The 18,204-nt window shown below is 38.6% G+C and overlaps 1 protein-coding gene across 1 annotated transcript in view; it reads right to left on the bottom strand.

Annotated features, from left to right (window-relative positions):
• The window catches only part of LOC123516669 (importin-4-like), a 60,053-nt gene that overhangs the window by 35,902 nt on the left and 5,947 nt on the right, over positions 1–18,204 (bottom strand). The window contains exons 2-11 of the mRNA XM_045276271.1: positions 13,611–13,783; positions 13,289–13,463; positions 9,837–10,013; positions 9,176–9,292; positions 8,933–9,067; positions 8,185–8,427; positions 7,937–8,056; positions 7,616–7,729; positions 6,922–7,123; positions 6,090–6,206 (exon numbers count right to left, since the gene is read on the bottom strand). Of these exons, the coding sequence (XP_045132206.1) occupies positions 6,090–6,206; positions 6,922–7,123; positions 7,616–7,729; positions 7,937–8,056; positions 8,185–8,427; positions 8,933–9,067; positions 9,176–9,292; positions 9,837–10,013; positions 13,289–13,463; positions 13,611–13,783 (1,573 nt within the window). The remainder of the gene's footprint in view (positions 1–6,089; positions 6,207–6,921; positions 7,124–7,615; positions 7,730–7,936; positions 8,057–8,184; positions 8,428–8,932; positions 9,068–9,175; positions 9,293–9,836; positions 10,014–13,288; positions 13,464–13,610; positions 13,784–18,204) is intronic.

Raw genomic sequence — 18,204 nt, 5'->3', positions numbered from 1 at the left:
TACTAGGTAAATACACACACACACACACACACACACACACACACACACACACACACACACACACACACACACACACGGCCCGGTAGCTCAGTGGTTAGAGCGCTGGCTTCACAAGCCAGATGACCGGGGTTCGATTCCCTGGCAGGGTGGAAATATTTGGGTGTGTCTCCTTTCACGTGTAGCCCCTGTTCACCTAGCAGTGAGTAGGTACGGGATGTAAATCGAGGAGTTGTGACTTTGTTGTCCCGGTGTGTGGTGTGTGCCTGGTCTCAGGCCTATCCGAAGATCAAAAACAATGAGCTCTGAGCTCGTTCCGTAGGGTAACGTCTGGGTGTCTCGTCAGAGACTGCAGCAGATCAAACAAACATTGAATTACACACACACACACACACACACACACACACACACACACACACCGACGATGCCACACCGTCAAGACGTTACCAAGTGGCTCCCAAGGAAAGCACTTCAGCAGGCGTTGGAGCCTGACCTAGACGTATATGCAGACGGGTAGGGGGACATAGGGTTCTCCTGTCTCTATATTAAATAAGATTTGGATACCATATATATGGAAAAATGGCGAGAGAAACGGAACTGGGTGGCGCGGCCAGACGTATGACACCAAAACAAACGTCATGTTGTGATAATCAGCAATTTATTGAAAACACCTGTTGGACTGAGGAGATTGACTGAGGATAATATGGATAAGCACTTTTCTGGATTTAGAGACAAAAGAGGCAATATGAGGAGGTTGATAAACATGGAAAGAGAGATAAGGTACATGAAGGAAGTGATGTTGAGTTTAATGGACAAACAGGACAGACTGATAACAGAGAAACACAGAGCTGAGATTGAGATTAGTCGAATGTGAGATCAGTGTAATCAATCAGGGATTAAAGGAGATACAGGAAATAAAGAAACAAAACGATATACATAAAACTAAATGCCACGATTACAAAGACTCCTTAAGGAGCCTACAGAAAAAAGTTCAGGATGGGATTGAGGACAGAGTAGAAAATGGATTGGGTGAAAACAAGCTGCAGGAATTACAAAATGCATGGAAACAAGAACAGGAAGAGGAAAACGTTAGATTTTCAGATGTAGTAAAGAGACAAATTCAGGAAAAAAAACAAGACACTGTTATACAAGTAATTAAGGAGAAAGAAGATCTAGTCAGAGATACAGTGGATAAAAGGAAATGTTTCTTGATTTCTGGGATGAAGAAAATAATCCAAACAAGTTCACGAGAGACTGTGAAGAGAGAGAATTGGCTAAAACTATTATCAAACAGGTCCAGGACAGCACACAGGAGTTGGACCAGGAAGTGGAGGAAGTGATTAGATTGGAAGAATTAGTGAAAAGGGTAAGAGACCAATGAAAGTGAGAATGAGATAGTAGGTGACGGTGAAGGAAATTATGTCAAGGAAAGGGAAGCTGGCCAATGATACTGAACATGAAGATATATGGATAAAAAGAGATATGAACCTGGAGGAGAGGGAAAAAGAGAAAGTGCTAAGAAATTAAGCATCCAGATTCGCAGGATTCAGCTGCTTTCAGGTTGTTTCAAGTAAAAAATTTGTTCCAACTTCAAGGGTAAAAATTATTGAAATTTTTGTTCCATGTCCAAATTGTTCCAAGTCTGAGGGTCCACTGTGCAAGAAAACCTAAATAGCTACATAAATTTGTTTGCCAATGATGCAAAACTCTTGAGTAATAAAAACAATGAGGATTGTATGGAATTGTAAAGATATTGATAAGATCCAGGATTGGAACCAGAAATGGAAATTAGAATTTAATGGAAAAAAAAAAAAAGCCACATGATAGAAAATGATCAAAGTAATAGAAGATCTACATGGGAATGCAAAATGGGAGAAGAGGTTATAATAAAAAAAGAAGGAAGAGAAGGACCTGGGGATGATTATACAAGTCACCCTGAGCAGAGAAAGGCACATAAATGGGTTATTTGTTTCAACATACAAGACACTAACAAATATTAGGGTGGTATTCAACTACATGGACATGAGTATGATGAAAAAGATCATAACCACTATTTTACGACCTAAACTTGAATATGCAGCAGTGGTGTGGTCACCACACATGCAAAAGGACATCAGGGAACTAGAAAGAATTCAAAGGATGGCCACAAAGATGGTGCCAGAAATAAAGGACCTTCCCTATGTAGATAGAAATGGAACTACCAACTTTGAAGGATAGACGAGAGATCTAATAACGATGTACAAGATAATGAACCGTATGGAAAAGGTAGATAGACAAGACTTGGTATCACTGATTGAATATGGAGATAGATGGATAAGAGGACACTCTAAGATGGTCAGTAAAAATAAATTTTGAGAAACATTAAAAAGTTTAGTTTTCCACATAGAACGGTGGACATCTGGAACAGCTTGAATAATGAGACTGTAACAGCAGAAAGTGTGTATAAATTCAAGGAAAAATTGGATAAAAGTAGAGATATGGTCACTATGAGCCCTGCTCAAACCCTGTAATATATAACTAGGTAAACACACACACACATCCCACAACAGTCCTAGATGCTTTAACCTCAGCTATATATATATACCTTATTCTTCTCAAATTCTTTTCCATCTTCCTATTTCCTTTTCAGATCTGTGGATGAAATTTTTCACAAGATAATATTCATTATAATTCATTTATTAAGATAAGTTATAATACTTGTTACTTTCACCATCTTGATTTATTCTTAGCCCACAGAGCTCCACCTTTTGTAATGAACTTTCTTCTTCATAAATGTGTTCGTGAACTGGTCAGAATGATATAATGTTTGTTTAGCCAATCAGATAAAATCTTTCCCATCCCATGTGACTATTCTGAAGAAAAGTTCAGTTTACAAATGGAGATGAGGTGCATGGATGATAGTTGCTGGTCCCTCTACCCCTCATCAATAAAGTTCATGTTCATTTTGTTAGGTTAGGTCCAACTAACACAGTGTCCTGAGGGAGGATCCTAAGTCCCACTGCTAAGATAATGTAAGGAGGGTCAAGAGAATGAATCTTCCTCTCCTCTATTGATTACATTTTCTTTTTAAATATCACTTACCCACATGCAGCTACTTTCTCTTTAGACCTCATGAGTCACTTTTTACTTGAAATCTTTCACACAATGAGGAATGAATGACATAAATTATAGAGGTGAGTGGAAAGCAAGAGTGATAAGTGTCTTCTTGACCCTTGGGAAGGTGGTATAAGCAACCTTGGCAGGTCCTGTTGATGCATAATCCAAGTTGGTGAGTAGGGTATTCTGTAGGAAGTAACCAACATCTGCTGTAGTCTTAAAATAGATGCAGGGTAAGGAGCAGTCTCATTATGAAGGGGAAAGGATAAACTAGTGTATATTATTGGACTTTGCTGTGGAAGTATGTGCCCAGCTGTGCTATGGATGCTATAGAGTGGTCCAAGACACTACCTTCTTCCACTATGGACAAGTTTTTTAATGTTTTGGTTATATTGATTATATAATCTGTTACTGGTTGTTTTCTACTGATTTTACCCCCTAATTTCTCTAACAAAATAAACAAATGAATGAATTAATTTATCAATTAATTAATAAATAAATAAATAGAAATAGATAATGACCTAAGAAAATACAGTAAGTCCTTTTTATACAGTACAGGTAACTCTTGATTTACATGTGTTTAATTTACGCATTTTTGTTAATACGTGACCGAAAAAATATTATAATTAATTAAATTTGCACAATCAGTTTGCTTATACGCAATTTGGCCCAACTGCATTTTCAAACTGAGTGCCAGACACGATTTCAAACTGCATACCAGAGTTCCAAAGCTGGCCAATAGGTGGGAGGTCCGTTGCCATGGACAGTGCGCACTCTTCTGCTCCACAGTGATGCAAAAAGAATTTTCCAAGAAAAAGTGCCAGACCATCATGCTGCAGTTTTTCAAGAAAACATCAGTGGAAGATGTAGTACCAAAAGAGGATGTGAACCATCCCGTGGAAGCAGAGGAAGCGCAGGTGGATGATGACGTCCTTGACTAGGAGGTGGACAGCGACGGCATGTGCTTGTGAGGGGTGAAGACATTGGCGTCCTGCGTTTATTTTTTTACTACTGTTTACTTTTATACTGTGGGGTTATTTTTGATAAGTGGATTTTTGGTAAAGTGGAAAAAGCTCAGAGGAAGATGATGACTGACTGTGGTGTGAGTGGTGAAGGCAGTGACGCAGTGAGTGTTGTGTTTACGTATTCTTTGTTTTGTTATGTTCTCTTATTATTTTTTGTTTCCCTTATCATTTCTTGCTTTTCTCTTTACTTTAAATACACTTCTAGTATTTAGAATGGTATATATTAAAAACATGTTAATTTAGCCAAATAAATAGAGTATTTTGTACAAATTTTTTTGGACCACATCCCACATTCCCCCGTATTATCTATTGTTTCTTATGAGACTTACATGTTTGTTTTACGCGAATTTTGATATACGCGATGCCTCTTGGAAAGCATCCATCGCGTAAATCGAGTTACCTGTACTTTGTTATCTGGTATTTTCACAGTTACGATGTTTAGTAATTACTACCCTCGATTCTATTTACGGCAATAAAAATTCAGATACAGTATCCACTCATGTTTTGTTTACACTGTTCTGTAGTGCCACCACACCACATGGCTACCACAACAATCCGTCTCTTCCTGCATTTCCCACTGAACACAAGTGAAATCCTTACGGCATGTTTTTTGTGGATATTATTATCACAACGCACAGGGACGCACCCATAATGGCCCCAAAACATTCTGCAGACACTGCTAGAGTTGAAAAGGCAAAGCAAAAGAGGAGTAGTCTGACATTGGAGGTAAAATTAGATATTTTGAAGAGGTAAGAGCACGGAGAAGGTACATCCATCATGTCAAAACTTAGGCCTAGCCCAGTAGACAGTCTGGACGGTGCTAAAGAATCGTGAGGTTATAAAAAAAATAAAAAATAAAAAAATAAATAAATAAATAAAAAATAAATAAAAAAAAGCTGCGGAGAATGCAACAGATCTGCAGAGCAAATTGCTAACAAAACACTGTGAGCCAATATTGGATAAGATGGAAAGGTTGCTAAAAATTTGGATTGACAACCAGAATTGTCAAAATATGGGTCTGTCTTTGAATTTAACCTGTCAGAAAGCGTTGTCCATTATTGAAAGACTGAAGGTAGAAATGGGAGTGGAAGACTTTGAATTTAAAGCAAGCAAAGAGCGATTCGATAAATTCAGGCGACATTCAACTCTCCTGGAAACCCTGAAGGAACGTGATCCAAATCCTGCCAGGAGTAGCAAAGTGGCTCAAGACATACAGAAGTGTCAAGATTTATCAAGAAATCTATGATGAAAAAATAAGAAACACCAAACAGTCCTCCATCTACTCGTTCTTCAGGCCAGTCAGACATGCTATCTCTGTCACACCTGCCAACCCTGCTACAGCTGGCCCTTCCAAATCTGCTTCCAACAGTGCAGACGACTATGTGTTTGAGGGTTTTGAGCATCCCGCCTCACCCTCATCCTCGTCTGCCCACTCAGTGGATGTTGAGTAAGGGCTGAAATCCCTACTGTCCCTTAGCCTCGGGAGGGACATCATCTGATAGAATATGTGGCAAGTGAAAGGTAAATAAAAACATTTTGTTTATTTCTTTTGCACAGTACTTTACATTTTTCTATATGACTATTTTCATGTATTTTCATGTCTGTAGGGATGACTTTCGACGTGCTGGAACACATCCCCTATTATTACATGTTATAATGGGTTCAGTATACGGTAATTTTGATTTGTGGTAAGGTTTTCAGGAACCCATATGTACCATATAATGAGGATTTACTGTACTGATAATTTCTTACAAACACTTAATCTTATATACATGGGGTGATAAACTGACCCAAAAAATAAGCCTCATGTAAGTAAACTCAATCCTGGATTTGCAGAATGAATTTAACTTTTTCTTCATCAATCCACGCTACTAATCTACTTTTGCCTGCTTAATGTGATAAAAATCCAATTGATGATAGTCTGAGTACTTGTTCTAGAAAGAACCCTTTACAAACTACATATCTACTTACCTAATGATTGCACTTGAAGGGTCATAGTTTCATCAGCTTGATCAACAGTGAGATAGCCCTTCAGCATCTCCACTATTTGTTGGAAGTATGGTGACATATGTTCCTTGGCAGCATTAGCTGGGTAAACAAAGAGCACTACTTTAGTGAGACACAGATGTAAACTAAACAATTATTTTATATAGCTAACAACCACAAATATACATACACAAGCCCAGTAGCTCAGTGGTTAGAGCGCTGGCTTCACAAGCCAGAGGACCGGGGTTCGATTCCCCGGCCGGGTGGAGATATTTGGGTGTGTCTCCTTTCACATGTAGCCCCTGTTCACCTAGCAGTGAGTAGGTACGGGATGTAAATTGAGGAGTTGTGACCTTGTTGTCCTGGTGTGTGGTGTGTGCCTGGTCTCAGGCCTATCCAAAAATCGGAAATAATGAGCTCTGAGCTCGCTCCGTAGGGTAACGTCTGGCTGTCTCGTCAGAGACTGCAGCAGATCAAACAGTGAACACATACTACACTTAGGTGTTTTTCAACTGAAAGTAATTTTCTCACCAAACAGGAATAGGATGAAAATTTCAAAACAAATCTAAATAAGAATGCATAATAGTATTAGAGTGAAAGGAATCAATTTATAAGTGGTCCAGACAATGCAGGATTGTGTATAGTTAATGTTGCAGAGAAACAGTAAGTGGTCCACAGACAATGTGGAATTGGTAGTTCTTGTGTAAAGTTAATGCTAAGAAAAGAAAAAAAAAAAAAATAATAATAATGACAATAGGAGATGAATAACTTTTTGTTGCATGGATTACCACAAAATGAGAAGCAGAGATGGACTCACCAGTAGCTCCAATAGCACTGATGGCAAGCTCCTTCATGTGAACAGAAGTTGGAGCCGCAAGAACAGCAAAGAGACGTTCCATGAGGGCTGGCAGATGAGGCAAGAGCTCCCCTTCTAAATTCTCACAAAAGACCTCCAGAGCATAAAACATGCGATCTACACCCGGAGGATCATTCCCTCCCTTACCTACAAGCACACAAATCTGAAAGAAGTGCAAGATACAAAGTATGTAATTGCCAATATAAAAAAATTTCAAATCATTATAAAGATGAGTGCTATTTAGAACTCTGTTTAAGATTATTATTATTCTTTATACAAAGCTCTCTTCACACTAGAATATTACAATATGATGCCAAGAGATATAACATGTCAGCAAATATACTAATACCAACAAAGAATAAAATTTTTTAACTGTAATCAATTATTTTCTAGTCATCTTTTGGAATAAGTAGAGCCAAAAACTTCCAACTGGATGGTGCACCAGCTCATACTGCTAAAATTCAAGAATGATTAGGTAACTGTGAAGTTAACTCAATAAAAGATTGGTCACACTAAAGACTGTACATACTGAATTCACATATTTCATCTATAAGAATGATGAAAGATCACAGATATGGAATGTTTCCATACAAGAGACACTTTTAAACTATTGTTGTTGAGTATTATTGTTAGAAATAAATTTTCAAAGATTTACCTGTGTTAAGTATTCAAACAGCACAGGAAGCAAATCAGCATGGTACTTGCTGATGTCAGGCTGCAGGTGCTCAGCAAATTGACCCAAGGCAAACAATGCACTGTTGCGCACCAACTGTGAAATCAATTACTAAATTATACAAACTGAACAATGAACATTGCTCAATACACAGCACTAGAAACTGTCTACTCAGTGGTAGTGTTTAGGTGGTGTTTAATGATGATTCAGTGGAAACTTTTAAAAATTCATTAGGTTTAGGTTGAATATATTATGCATATAAAACCTGAAAAGTTGGTTTGATTACCTGCTCCCTTAACTTACCTGATTTTCACTGGTAATACCATGGCAAATGCACTGAAGAAGAGGATGGAGGTGTTTATGGCGCAGTGTGTCAGCGCAGCCCTCTGCCACCATGGCCAAAGCTAAGTAGGCTCCTTTAACCTGAAAATAATAAACAAGTACAAAGTTAATAAGTAAATAATGTAATCAACTGAAATTTGCTTTCAGGTTCCAACATTCTTGATGCTCAGATATTCATGATTCACATAATATAAAGTCATTTCAGTTACCTGGTGAGGGTTTCCACTCTTAAGTGCTGGCTCTACTTGGGCCATCAGACATGGAAGAAGCTTGTCTGGAGGGAGGTGAAGTGCACAGGCATCCAGGGTCTGAGCAGCTGCATGCACAGAGCTGCCACCCTCTCCTTCCTCTCCACCAAAGAATCCAAGGCATGAATCATCTTCACTCTCACTGCATGCAACACTGAACATTGCAGACACCAGTGGCACCACCAGCTTGTTTTTCAAAATGTACTGGAAATTGAAGAGTAAAAATCAAATATACAAAGAAAGTTTTGTTTATATTTCTTCCATATTCTTATACAGATTGACACTACTCCATTTTCATCTTTGAGTTTATATCTCCTTCTATCCTGTATTTCATCCACTACCTTCCAACTGTTCATACATCCCCACACTATTTGCTTTAATAAAATGTAAATAGCCAGTCCTCCTCTTACTCCTTTCAATGAGAAGTATTTATAACTACTACAGCATCATAATGCATAATCCAAACAAGTGTAAATTTACACGCTATGCTAGAAATACTTTTTTAATAAATTGATGACAGCGTTACAATTACTAGACAACAAATATTATCTATTGGTTGATCTGCTTGGCTATATTCTATATAAAACTAATTTGGTATGGTAATACCTAGTCTATTTTTCCTTAGATGTTCCTGAAGCTATCATATGTGATTTACCTCACCATAATCAGTACAGCAGACTAGTTTACAATAATCAACTTTGTTTCTCACCTTTTTCTTGAGCCTTGTGATGTATCCAAGGAAGGTGATGGCCTTCACTCTTACAGTTTCTCCCAGATTCTTGTCTCCACTGATGTCAAGACAAAGTTGAATCACTGGTCTCAGATGAGGTACCAGAAGAGCAACCTGGGCCACATGATTTAACTCCTTTATTTCTCAGAAACAAAAGTGGGAGCACAATACAATTTCAGAGTACTTGATGCAGAAAAAAAAAGATAATCAATTGTTACTCACCTCACACTCGGCCAGTACATCAAAGAGTTCCATGGATTCGGCTGCCTGATCCTCATCCTGACTCAGCAGTGCCTTGATAGCAACCAGCACCTTAGGAAGCAGTGACTGAAACTCATTCTGAAAAACAAATAAATAAATAAATTAATTAATTAATTATTAATTAATTACATAAAAAATTTACAAATCATATATAAAAAAAGTGCTACAGATATAGTGGGTGCAAGAGCATGATCTGCAATAAAATGGAAAAACACTTAAGTGTATAAAGATACAGGATACAGAGGTTGGAGTATGCTAAGAAAAATTTAAATATATAAAAGAATGAGAAATCTTTTGTTATGGCTATCTCTGGTAGGGAGTTCTTAGGGAGCAAGCATCAAACTTATTAATTCTATCTTTTAACAATAAAACACATTTCATGTTCCTTATGATCAAATGTTCATACAAGATCTCTTCAATCATGCATCACTTGGTTTTTTGTACATATTTGAATAAAATTTCCATCAAATTTATCATAAACCTCCCTTTCACTTTGTTTTAGTTCATTTCAGTTTCCTTCACAATATATATGCTCTCTTTAATCTTTCTTTAATTTGTATAATTTGCAACACAAAGTAAAATCTATGTACTGATTAATTTAGTTTCATATAAATGAACTCACCATGTTTTCTTGTCCTACAAGTGGAGCAAAGTTTGTGAGAGCCTGGATGGTATGGAAGGCAGCAGGTGATGTGGTGTCTTCTAAGGTAGCCGAAAAAAGATGGAGCAAGTGATGAAGGTGTGGCAACAGCTGATCTCCAGCTACACTGCTCACCACACTCACCACATACACACCAAGCTGTGAAAAAGGAGTTTTCACATTGTTATAATGAACCAAATATCTCCTTAATGTGAATAAGGATCAGCAGATTAGATAAAAAGGTGGTCACCTCTCATGATACACAAGGAATATAGCAACCGTATTCTTGGCCTCTGCTGCAGTGTTTAAATGATCAGTATATAAATACAGTGAAGACTCAATCCTCAAACATCTTAATAGTCGAACGCAAAAGTTAAATCTAATACTAAAAAAAAATACCTGATAGTCGAACGCTCACATATGTGGTTGTAAACAAAGGCTCCTTGGCCTCTCCCTCCCTCCCTCTGCCAGTTGTGCTGCTGCAGTTGTCAGAATAACACTCTTGTGCGTTGTCTGTAGTTTTTCATTTATAAACTTATATAAACACCAAAGGCTTATTAGTGGTGAAAATATCTGGTAGTCGAACAGTCACACACATGGTTGTGAACAAAGCTCTCTGTCTTCACCCTAGCCGCAGCCGCCACTGTCCCATTCTAATATCGGTTTTACCGGCAATACAGTAAGTCTTCATTATATGGTACTTCTTTATCTGGTAAATTCAGTTACAGTATTTGGAAATTACTACCCTCTATTCGATATACGACAACAAAAATTCACAGATACGGTATCCACTCATGTCATCTGAGAGGGCCCAGCGCAGGGAAGCAGGGGTGATGACGTCATCCACGCCACACCTCCCCGCCACTCACAGTACTGACTTTAACTTGACCACCCTTGGAGCCTGTTATCTCTTCCTCTCCCCTCCTTTTTTTTTTTTAACTGCATTACATATTACTTACATGCATTACTAATTAGATGAATAAATGGAATATTAAAGGATCTATTGTAAGCACAAATATATTCATAATAATTATGGCAAACATTTAAAGCCTACTACCAGCGGCAAACCATGCAGCAACTGATAAAGGGCACAGATGGGCCTAGCAAGCCCACTATCAGAGAATGATGGAAGTCGTATAACATTAAGCACGCCTTAGATAACATGAAGTCATCTTGGGACGAAGTGAAGGCATCTACCATGAATTTGGCGTAAAATAAAGTATGGCCAGAATGCGCGCATGACTTCCCAGGGTTCACTAAAGACATCAGTGTGATCAGAAATGACATAGTAAATCTGTGCCATAGGGCTGACTTCGATTAAGTTGATGATGATGATGTTCAAGATCTTTTGGAAAGCCATGCTAAACCTCTCTCAAATGATGAACTTATAGAGCTAGACAAGGCATCACAGGAGGCAAAAAAAAAAAAAAACAAAAAAAAAAAACAAAAAAAAAAAAAAAAGGGAGACAAGGAAGAAAAACCTGTGCGTGGCCTGGACATCAAAACTCTTAGAGAATGTCTCTGTACCAAAAAAGCTCTGGAAACCCTGGAGGAATGTGACCCAAATCCTGCCAGAAGTAGCAAAGTGGCTCATGACGTAAAGAAGAGTGTCAAGATTTATCAAGAAATCTACGATGAAAAAACAAGAAAAACCAAACAGTCCTCCATCTACTCGTTCTTCAAGTTTCCAACAGCCCTCCACCTGTTTGCGGCAGCCCCTGTTCTCCTCACTCAACATCCTCTAGTGCTACTGCAAAATCTAACCCTCACACATCCTCGGGCCCGAGGGTTGGTCTTAACAGCAATGCTATTATCAGGGAATCCTTCACTAGTCAAGGCCTATCGTCAGACATTAGCCGATTTTTACTTAGTTCCTGGAGGGCAAGCATGAGGACTCAATATGGGCCACATATCAAAAACTGACTCTTTTTGCCTTGGCAGGGAAATTAATCCATTTCAGCCACCTTTAAATGTCCTCTTAGACTACCTCTTATCTGAATTTAAGAAGGAAACAGGCCAAACCTACAGCCTGATGAATACAATATGGTCAGCTATTTTGGCAGTAGCCAGTATCAATCATCAGCCTGTGGGACAGCATCCCTTGGTAGTCAGATTTTTTAAGGCAGTCTTCCAAGAGAAACCATCTTTTTCCTGATACCGTACCACCTGGGACCCTCACTTGGTCTTAAATTAGATCAAAGGTCTTGGACCCAATGAGGAATTATCACTTATCCAGTTATCGAGAAAATTAACTATTCTAAAGCTTCTACTCCCTGGTCAACATGGTCAAACTCCGCATTTATTAGACATTGGAAACATGACTATCTCAGAGCTTAGAGTCTCTTTCAGAATAGATGACCCTCTAAAAACATCAAGGCCAGGTGACTATATGTTGGAATTGGTTTTTGTGGCTTATCCCACAGAAAGGAGATTGTGTATAGTCACTTTCATTGCGAGTTATCTCGAGCGCATCCGCACCCTCCGAGGGCCATTTACAGACTTCTTCCTAACCACGAAACCTCTGATAAGGGTAGCCTCAAGAAATACTTTGCATCGTTGGACAAAAGATATCATGTGATCTGCTGGCATTGACCTCATCTTCTCTCCTCACTCTACCAGGTCAGCTTCAACCAGTAAGGCAGCCCTAAAACTCCCCCTGGCCACCATCATCTCCATTGTTGGGTGGTCCTGGGAATCCACCTTTACCAGGTTCTACAAAAGACCTATCAGCCACCTTTGACAATTTTCGAGCTATTTTTTCATAGCTCTCTGATTCTATGTACCATGCTACCCTTTTGGGGTTTTCTTGTTTCTTTTTGTTACTTTAGTTTTGTTTTGGGGAAAATAGATTGTTACTCCTGTGTTTTTTTTTTTTTTTTACTCCTATTTTTTCTTATTCCTTTTCACTGGCATACTAGGTTTGAGGAACCCCTCTAAAGCTCTCATCTACTACTGGTGATGTCAGTTAAATAGTTGTGAAGTGAAATTGTAGATTAAACGAATAGTACTTACCAAGTGTGAAGTTTGATCTTGATTTCACAAACATTTAACTGCGTCACTGAGGTAGTAAATGCCCTCCCTGCCCATCCCTTTACTCTTGAGTCGATCTATTTGGAACAATAGCTTGTTTGCACATGTGTATACTGGCTGCTTCCTCAAACCTATGCTCTGAAGGACTGACGTGGAACTGGCAATATGAGCATCTCGTATACTACCTCAGTGATGCAATTAAATGTTCATGAAATCAAGATCAAACTTCACACTTGGTAAGTATTCATTTAATCTACAAGTTTTGCTAAGATTAAAACGAATTACCTGATTTATAGGTATCAAGTCGAACTTTTTGATACTTGAACAGCCATTTGGAACAAATTAAGTTCAAGCAATGAGTCTCCACTATACATAAATTAATTAATAAATGAAAAAATAGTCACCTGTCTTTCTTGAACATTCTGGGACTGAACCATTTGTTGTATAAATTGCAGGAGTGCTGGCCAATTTCCTGCACTCAGTTCATGACGGGCAATGACACCAACAAACTGTGCAATAGCATTCCGCACACTACTCTCGGGCTCTCTCATTAATGCCTGCAGCACTCCTTCTTTGATTCTGAAAATTATTAAAAAATCAGACAAATGCCAAGAAACAACATATGGTAATTTACTTTTTTCATGATTTTAAGAACTTAAATATTATCATTGTATTCAAGAATTTTGTCATTTAACAATTTTCTCACCTGGAAATTTATAAACTTACCCATCTTTAACATTAGGCTCCAATTTTACCCAGTGTCTGCTCTTGCCAAGGCGTTTACGGAGAATGACTGCAGCATACTGCCTGACTTGAGGGGCAGTTGAAGTACCCATCACTTTACATAACTCACCAACCACACCAGGTGTCTTGAGCAATTCCCCCAGCTCCTTTGTTCCCTGCAAATAACAGAAAACATAACAGTGAGTATTAATCTTATTATTTTGGAAAGTTCTATCTAGTAAATACTATTCAAAAGTATCACATGAAGTGACATAGAAAGTGGGTGCATTTAATTCTTCTTACTGTAATAAAAAGAGTTCTTAGTCACTTGTCCTTAGAGTTTTGGTTGATAGTAACTAAGAATTCATCTACACATCAATGTTAATACCAATGGTACCACAGAGACTCTGTGACCTTTATTAATTCCCATCACTCTTTGGTCTATGTCCTGGTTACCCTGCATTCAATGTAAATACTGCATACATATTACTTAGTACGTTCTACATCCAGGAGACGTAACATGTCCTATTTAATTTTAGCTTACCAAGGCAGGGATATACTTTTTATGACATGGATCGTTTTAGAAAGAGAGATAAAAGGGGGATAACAAAATCAAATGGTAATGAAGAATTTCAACTGTAAGGACTTTCCAAATGTATCTTTATCACACACACACACACACAGAGAGAGAGAGAGAGAGAGAGAGAGAGAGAGAGAGAGAGAGAGAGAGAGAGAGAGAGAGAGAGAGAGAGAGAGAGAGAGAGAGAGAGAGAGAGAGAGAGCGCATTTCATCATTTTCCCTAGCTAGTTCCACCTCTTCTACCATTCTACTATTTGACACCTTTTTCTCCTCCTTCAAGGATGACTCACTCACTCATTCCTCAAAGGAGAAAGACCTCTTCTTTAAAGACTAAAGACTTCCTCAGCCAGCTACCCGACAGGAATAAAATCATGTAAGTGCATGTTGTCAAAATTATTTCATAATCGAGAAAGGTTCAAATCATTAAGATGTTTTATTGGTGTGAAAACAAACTAATTTCATTGTGCATGTTTTCATAATATGATACTTGTCTATTTGGTTCTGTTTGATGATGGAATCATTGTTAGACATAAAAGTCTGAAATTTTGCATGTCAGCGAACCCTGGACACAACATGCAAACTCCTGATGCCACCCAAGGGCAAGAGGGTTGGCTTGGAATATAACCAAATTTGACTACCACAGTCATGGAGCAAATCTTTGTCTGTCATGTTAAAATTAACAGTCAAGGTGCTGTCATGATGGTCATGATGCATGTCACAATGTACCCTTGACAATCAAAAATGGTATGGAGCTGCATATGTCACAATAATACAACAAAGCTACATTTCCCAAGTTTCTAATTTTTTTTTTTTTTTTTTTTTTTTATGGACCACAAACTTTTCATGGTATCCCAATAATGTGTCATGAACACAACAATACATATATCTTGACATATGAGATATTACAATAACACAATCATTATTAGCAGTGCTATCAAGATTATCATGATGACTTAAAAATACATTAATATTTATAATAATAACAATACAACGCACTTGAGCAAATATGCCAAACCACCTAGGAATATCGCCAATAAATAGGCTTTAACTTTTTTTTTTTTTACCAAGAAGGAAACTGGTCAAGGGTAAAAGTAGATACATAAAAAAAAAAATATATAAATTAAAAAAAAAAAAAAAAAAAAAAAAAGGTTGGGGGGACTACTTGAATCACAAGTTCCCTAAAAGAATGGTAGAGTTATACAGAAGACAGGGACAAATGTCTTGAAACCTTTAGGTGCCGCCGTGGTACAGTGGAACCATGCGTGCTTTGGGGTCCGAGGGTCTCCATGCGCATGGGTTCGAAATCCTGTCCAAGGTTCGAGTGTAGGTTGGGCTTCCTCACTCGGGGAAACGGTTTCCTAGTGGGTGGGCTTTGAGATAGGAGGTACCGCAAAAAGTATCCCCTTTACCCCATAAATTCCTGTGAAAAGCCCACATGGAAAAAAAAAAAAATCTTCAAAGAAGTCAAGTCATAGGAAAAGGAAATAAAGAAGCAGGCTGGGAGTTCCCAAGTTTACCAGAGAAAGGCATGAATGATTGACAATACTGGTTAATTCTTGTATCAGAGAGTTATATAGAAAAGGGATGTGAGGAAGAAGAAAGCCTTGTGCAGCGAGGCCACAGGAAGGAAGGAAGGCATCCAGTTAGCAAGATCAGTAGAGCAGTAAGCATGAAAATAGCAATAAAAGACAGAAAGATGCAATATTTTGGCAGAGAAAGAGGCTGAAGACAGTTAGTCAGAGGAGGGGAGTTGATAAGATGAACCCCCTCCCCCTCAAACATGCAAAGAGTACTCCATACAAGGATGGATAAGGCCCTTGTACAGAGTTAGCAGTTGAAGGGGGCGAGAAAACTGGCAGAGACGCCTCAGAATGCCTAACTTCATAGAAGCTGTTTTAGCAAGAGATGAGATGTGAAGGTTCCAGTTAAGGTTATGAGTGAATGACACACCAAGGATATTAAATGTAGAAGAGGGAGACAGTTGAGTGTCATTGAAGAAGAGGGGATAGTTGTCTGGAAGGTTGTATTGAGTTGATAGATGGAGGAATTGAGTTTTTGAGGCATTGAAAACTGCTAAGTTTTCTCTGCCCCAATCAGAAATCTTACAAAGATCAGAAGTAAGGTATTCTGTGGCATCCATGCATGATCTGTTGACTTTCTGGAGAGTTGGTCATCTCTGAAAGGATGTGGAAAGATGTAGGGTGGTATGGAGTGGATAGGGCAAGAAGTTTGGTTAAGATCATTAATGAATAATATAGTGGTTGGTAAGACAGAACCCTGAGAAACACCACTACTAATAGATTTAAAAGAAAAGTGGCCATCTACCATGGCTGCGATAGAATGGTCAAAAAGGAAACTTGAGATAAAGTTGCAGTGAAAAGGATAGAAACCATAGGATGGCAGTTTTGAAATCAAAGCTCTGTGCCAGACTCTATCAAAAGTTTTTCATATGTCTAACACAATGGCAAAAGTTACACCGAAATCTCTAAGAGAGGATGACAAAGACTCAGTAAGGAACGCCAAAAGATCACCAGTAGAGCGACCTTGACGGAAGCCATACTGGCGATCAGATAGAAGAATGTGAAGTGACAAAAGTTTAAGAATATTCCTATTGAGGATAGATTCAAAAACTTTAGACAAGCAAGAGATTAAAACTATAGGACAGTAGTTTGAAGTATTAAAACAGTCACCTTTTTAAGGAACAGGCTGAATGTAAGCAAACTTCCAGCAAGAAGGAAAGGAAAGGAAAGTAATTATCCATGTTAACATATATCAAGATGTATTTTCAGCATATTTAGACAAGGATATCAAAAAGCAAAACTTGTGTATGTTGGCTCTCACACTTCTCAAGTGTTGTGAGTCACAAGTGGAACAGTGTTCTAATCAGGATACATATTGCCTCAAAACATCTTGTGTTTTGTGATGTGCCTATACCTGGCTTGTATATCTGAGCATGTGGTTGGAACTTGTTATTAATATTACTCTTTGTTTAATTGTAATATGTACATGTATGTATTCATACATTTGCATGAGACTATATTCTGTACCTGCTAAGAGAAAATCTATAAGAAAAAGGCATCATTCCAAGGGGGCAGTAGATCCTGATGAAGAGACGGGCAACCTTAAACAAGTGAATACATAAGGCAACAAACATCAGGCAGAAGAGCTCACTACAAACCAAAGTGTGTGATATTGAGAAGAAAATCAAAGAATCCCATGAAAATCAGCAAGAATGGGAAGAAAATCAGGCAATTATTAACATTAAAGCCAATCCAAAGTTCTACAAATACTGCAAAAAATTCTCTAGAACACACGCAAGAGTAGGGCCACTCCAAGCTGAAAGCGGAGAAATGTCGACGAACCCTGAAGAAACATGCCACATTCTATCCTGGCAATACACCAAAGTTTTCTTGCAGCCATACACTGCAAAGATAGTACAATACCCCAGAGTTTTACAGGGACCAAAACCAACACCTCTACTACTGCCTAGACAGTATCACCTTCACCATCGCCAACATACAGAAAGCCATCAGTGAACTTAAGATAAACTCCGCTGCTGGACCCAATGGTGCGCCATCCATCCTACTGCTAAAATGCAGAGAGGCCCTGGCACGCCCTCTCTACAAAATTTGGCGCTGCTCTCTTGACACCGGCATCATCCCAACCATGCTAAAGGAGGTAGTAATCTCCCCTATCCACAGAGAAAGAAGCCAAGCTAAAAATTATAGGCCCATAGCCCTCACCTCCCACCTGGTGAAAGTGTTTTGAAAAAATAATCAGGGATGGTATCATCACCTACTTGGAAGAAAATAAACTCTGAACCACTCTCAACATGGGTTTCGTAAAGGAAGATCGTGCTTCTCCAACCTCTTGGCCCACTATGAATGGCTACTCCAAGGACTAGCTGATGGAGGAAATGTTGATGTTGTGTACCTGGATTTCGCCAAAGCCTTTGACTGGGTTGACCACAGCATCCTCCTCCATAAGCTGAAGGCCATGGGGATAAGAGGGAAGCTG

The sequence above is a fragment of the Portunus trituberculatus genome, chromosome 41, assembly GCF_017591435.1.
Source record: "Portunus trituberculatus isolate SZX2019 chromosome 41, ASM1759143v1, whole genome shotgun sequence".
Taxonomy (NCBI): domain Eukaryota; kingdom Metazoa; phylum Arthropoda; class Malacostraca; order Decapoda; family Portunidae; genus Portunus; species Portunus trituberculatus.
This window is presented reverse-complemented; position numbering and strand designations above follow the sequence as displayed.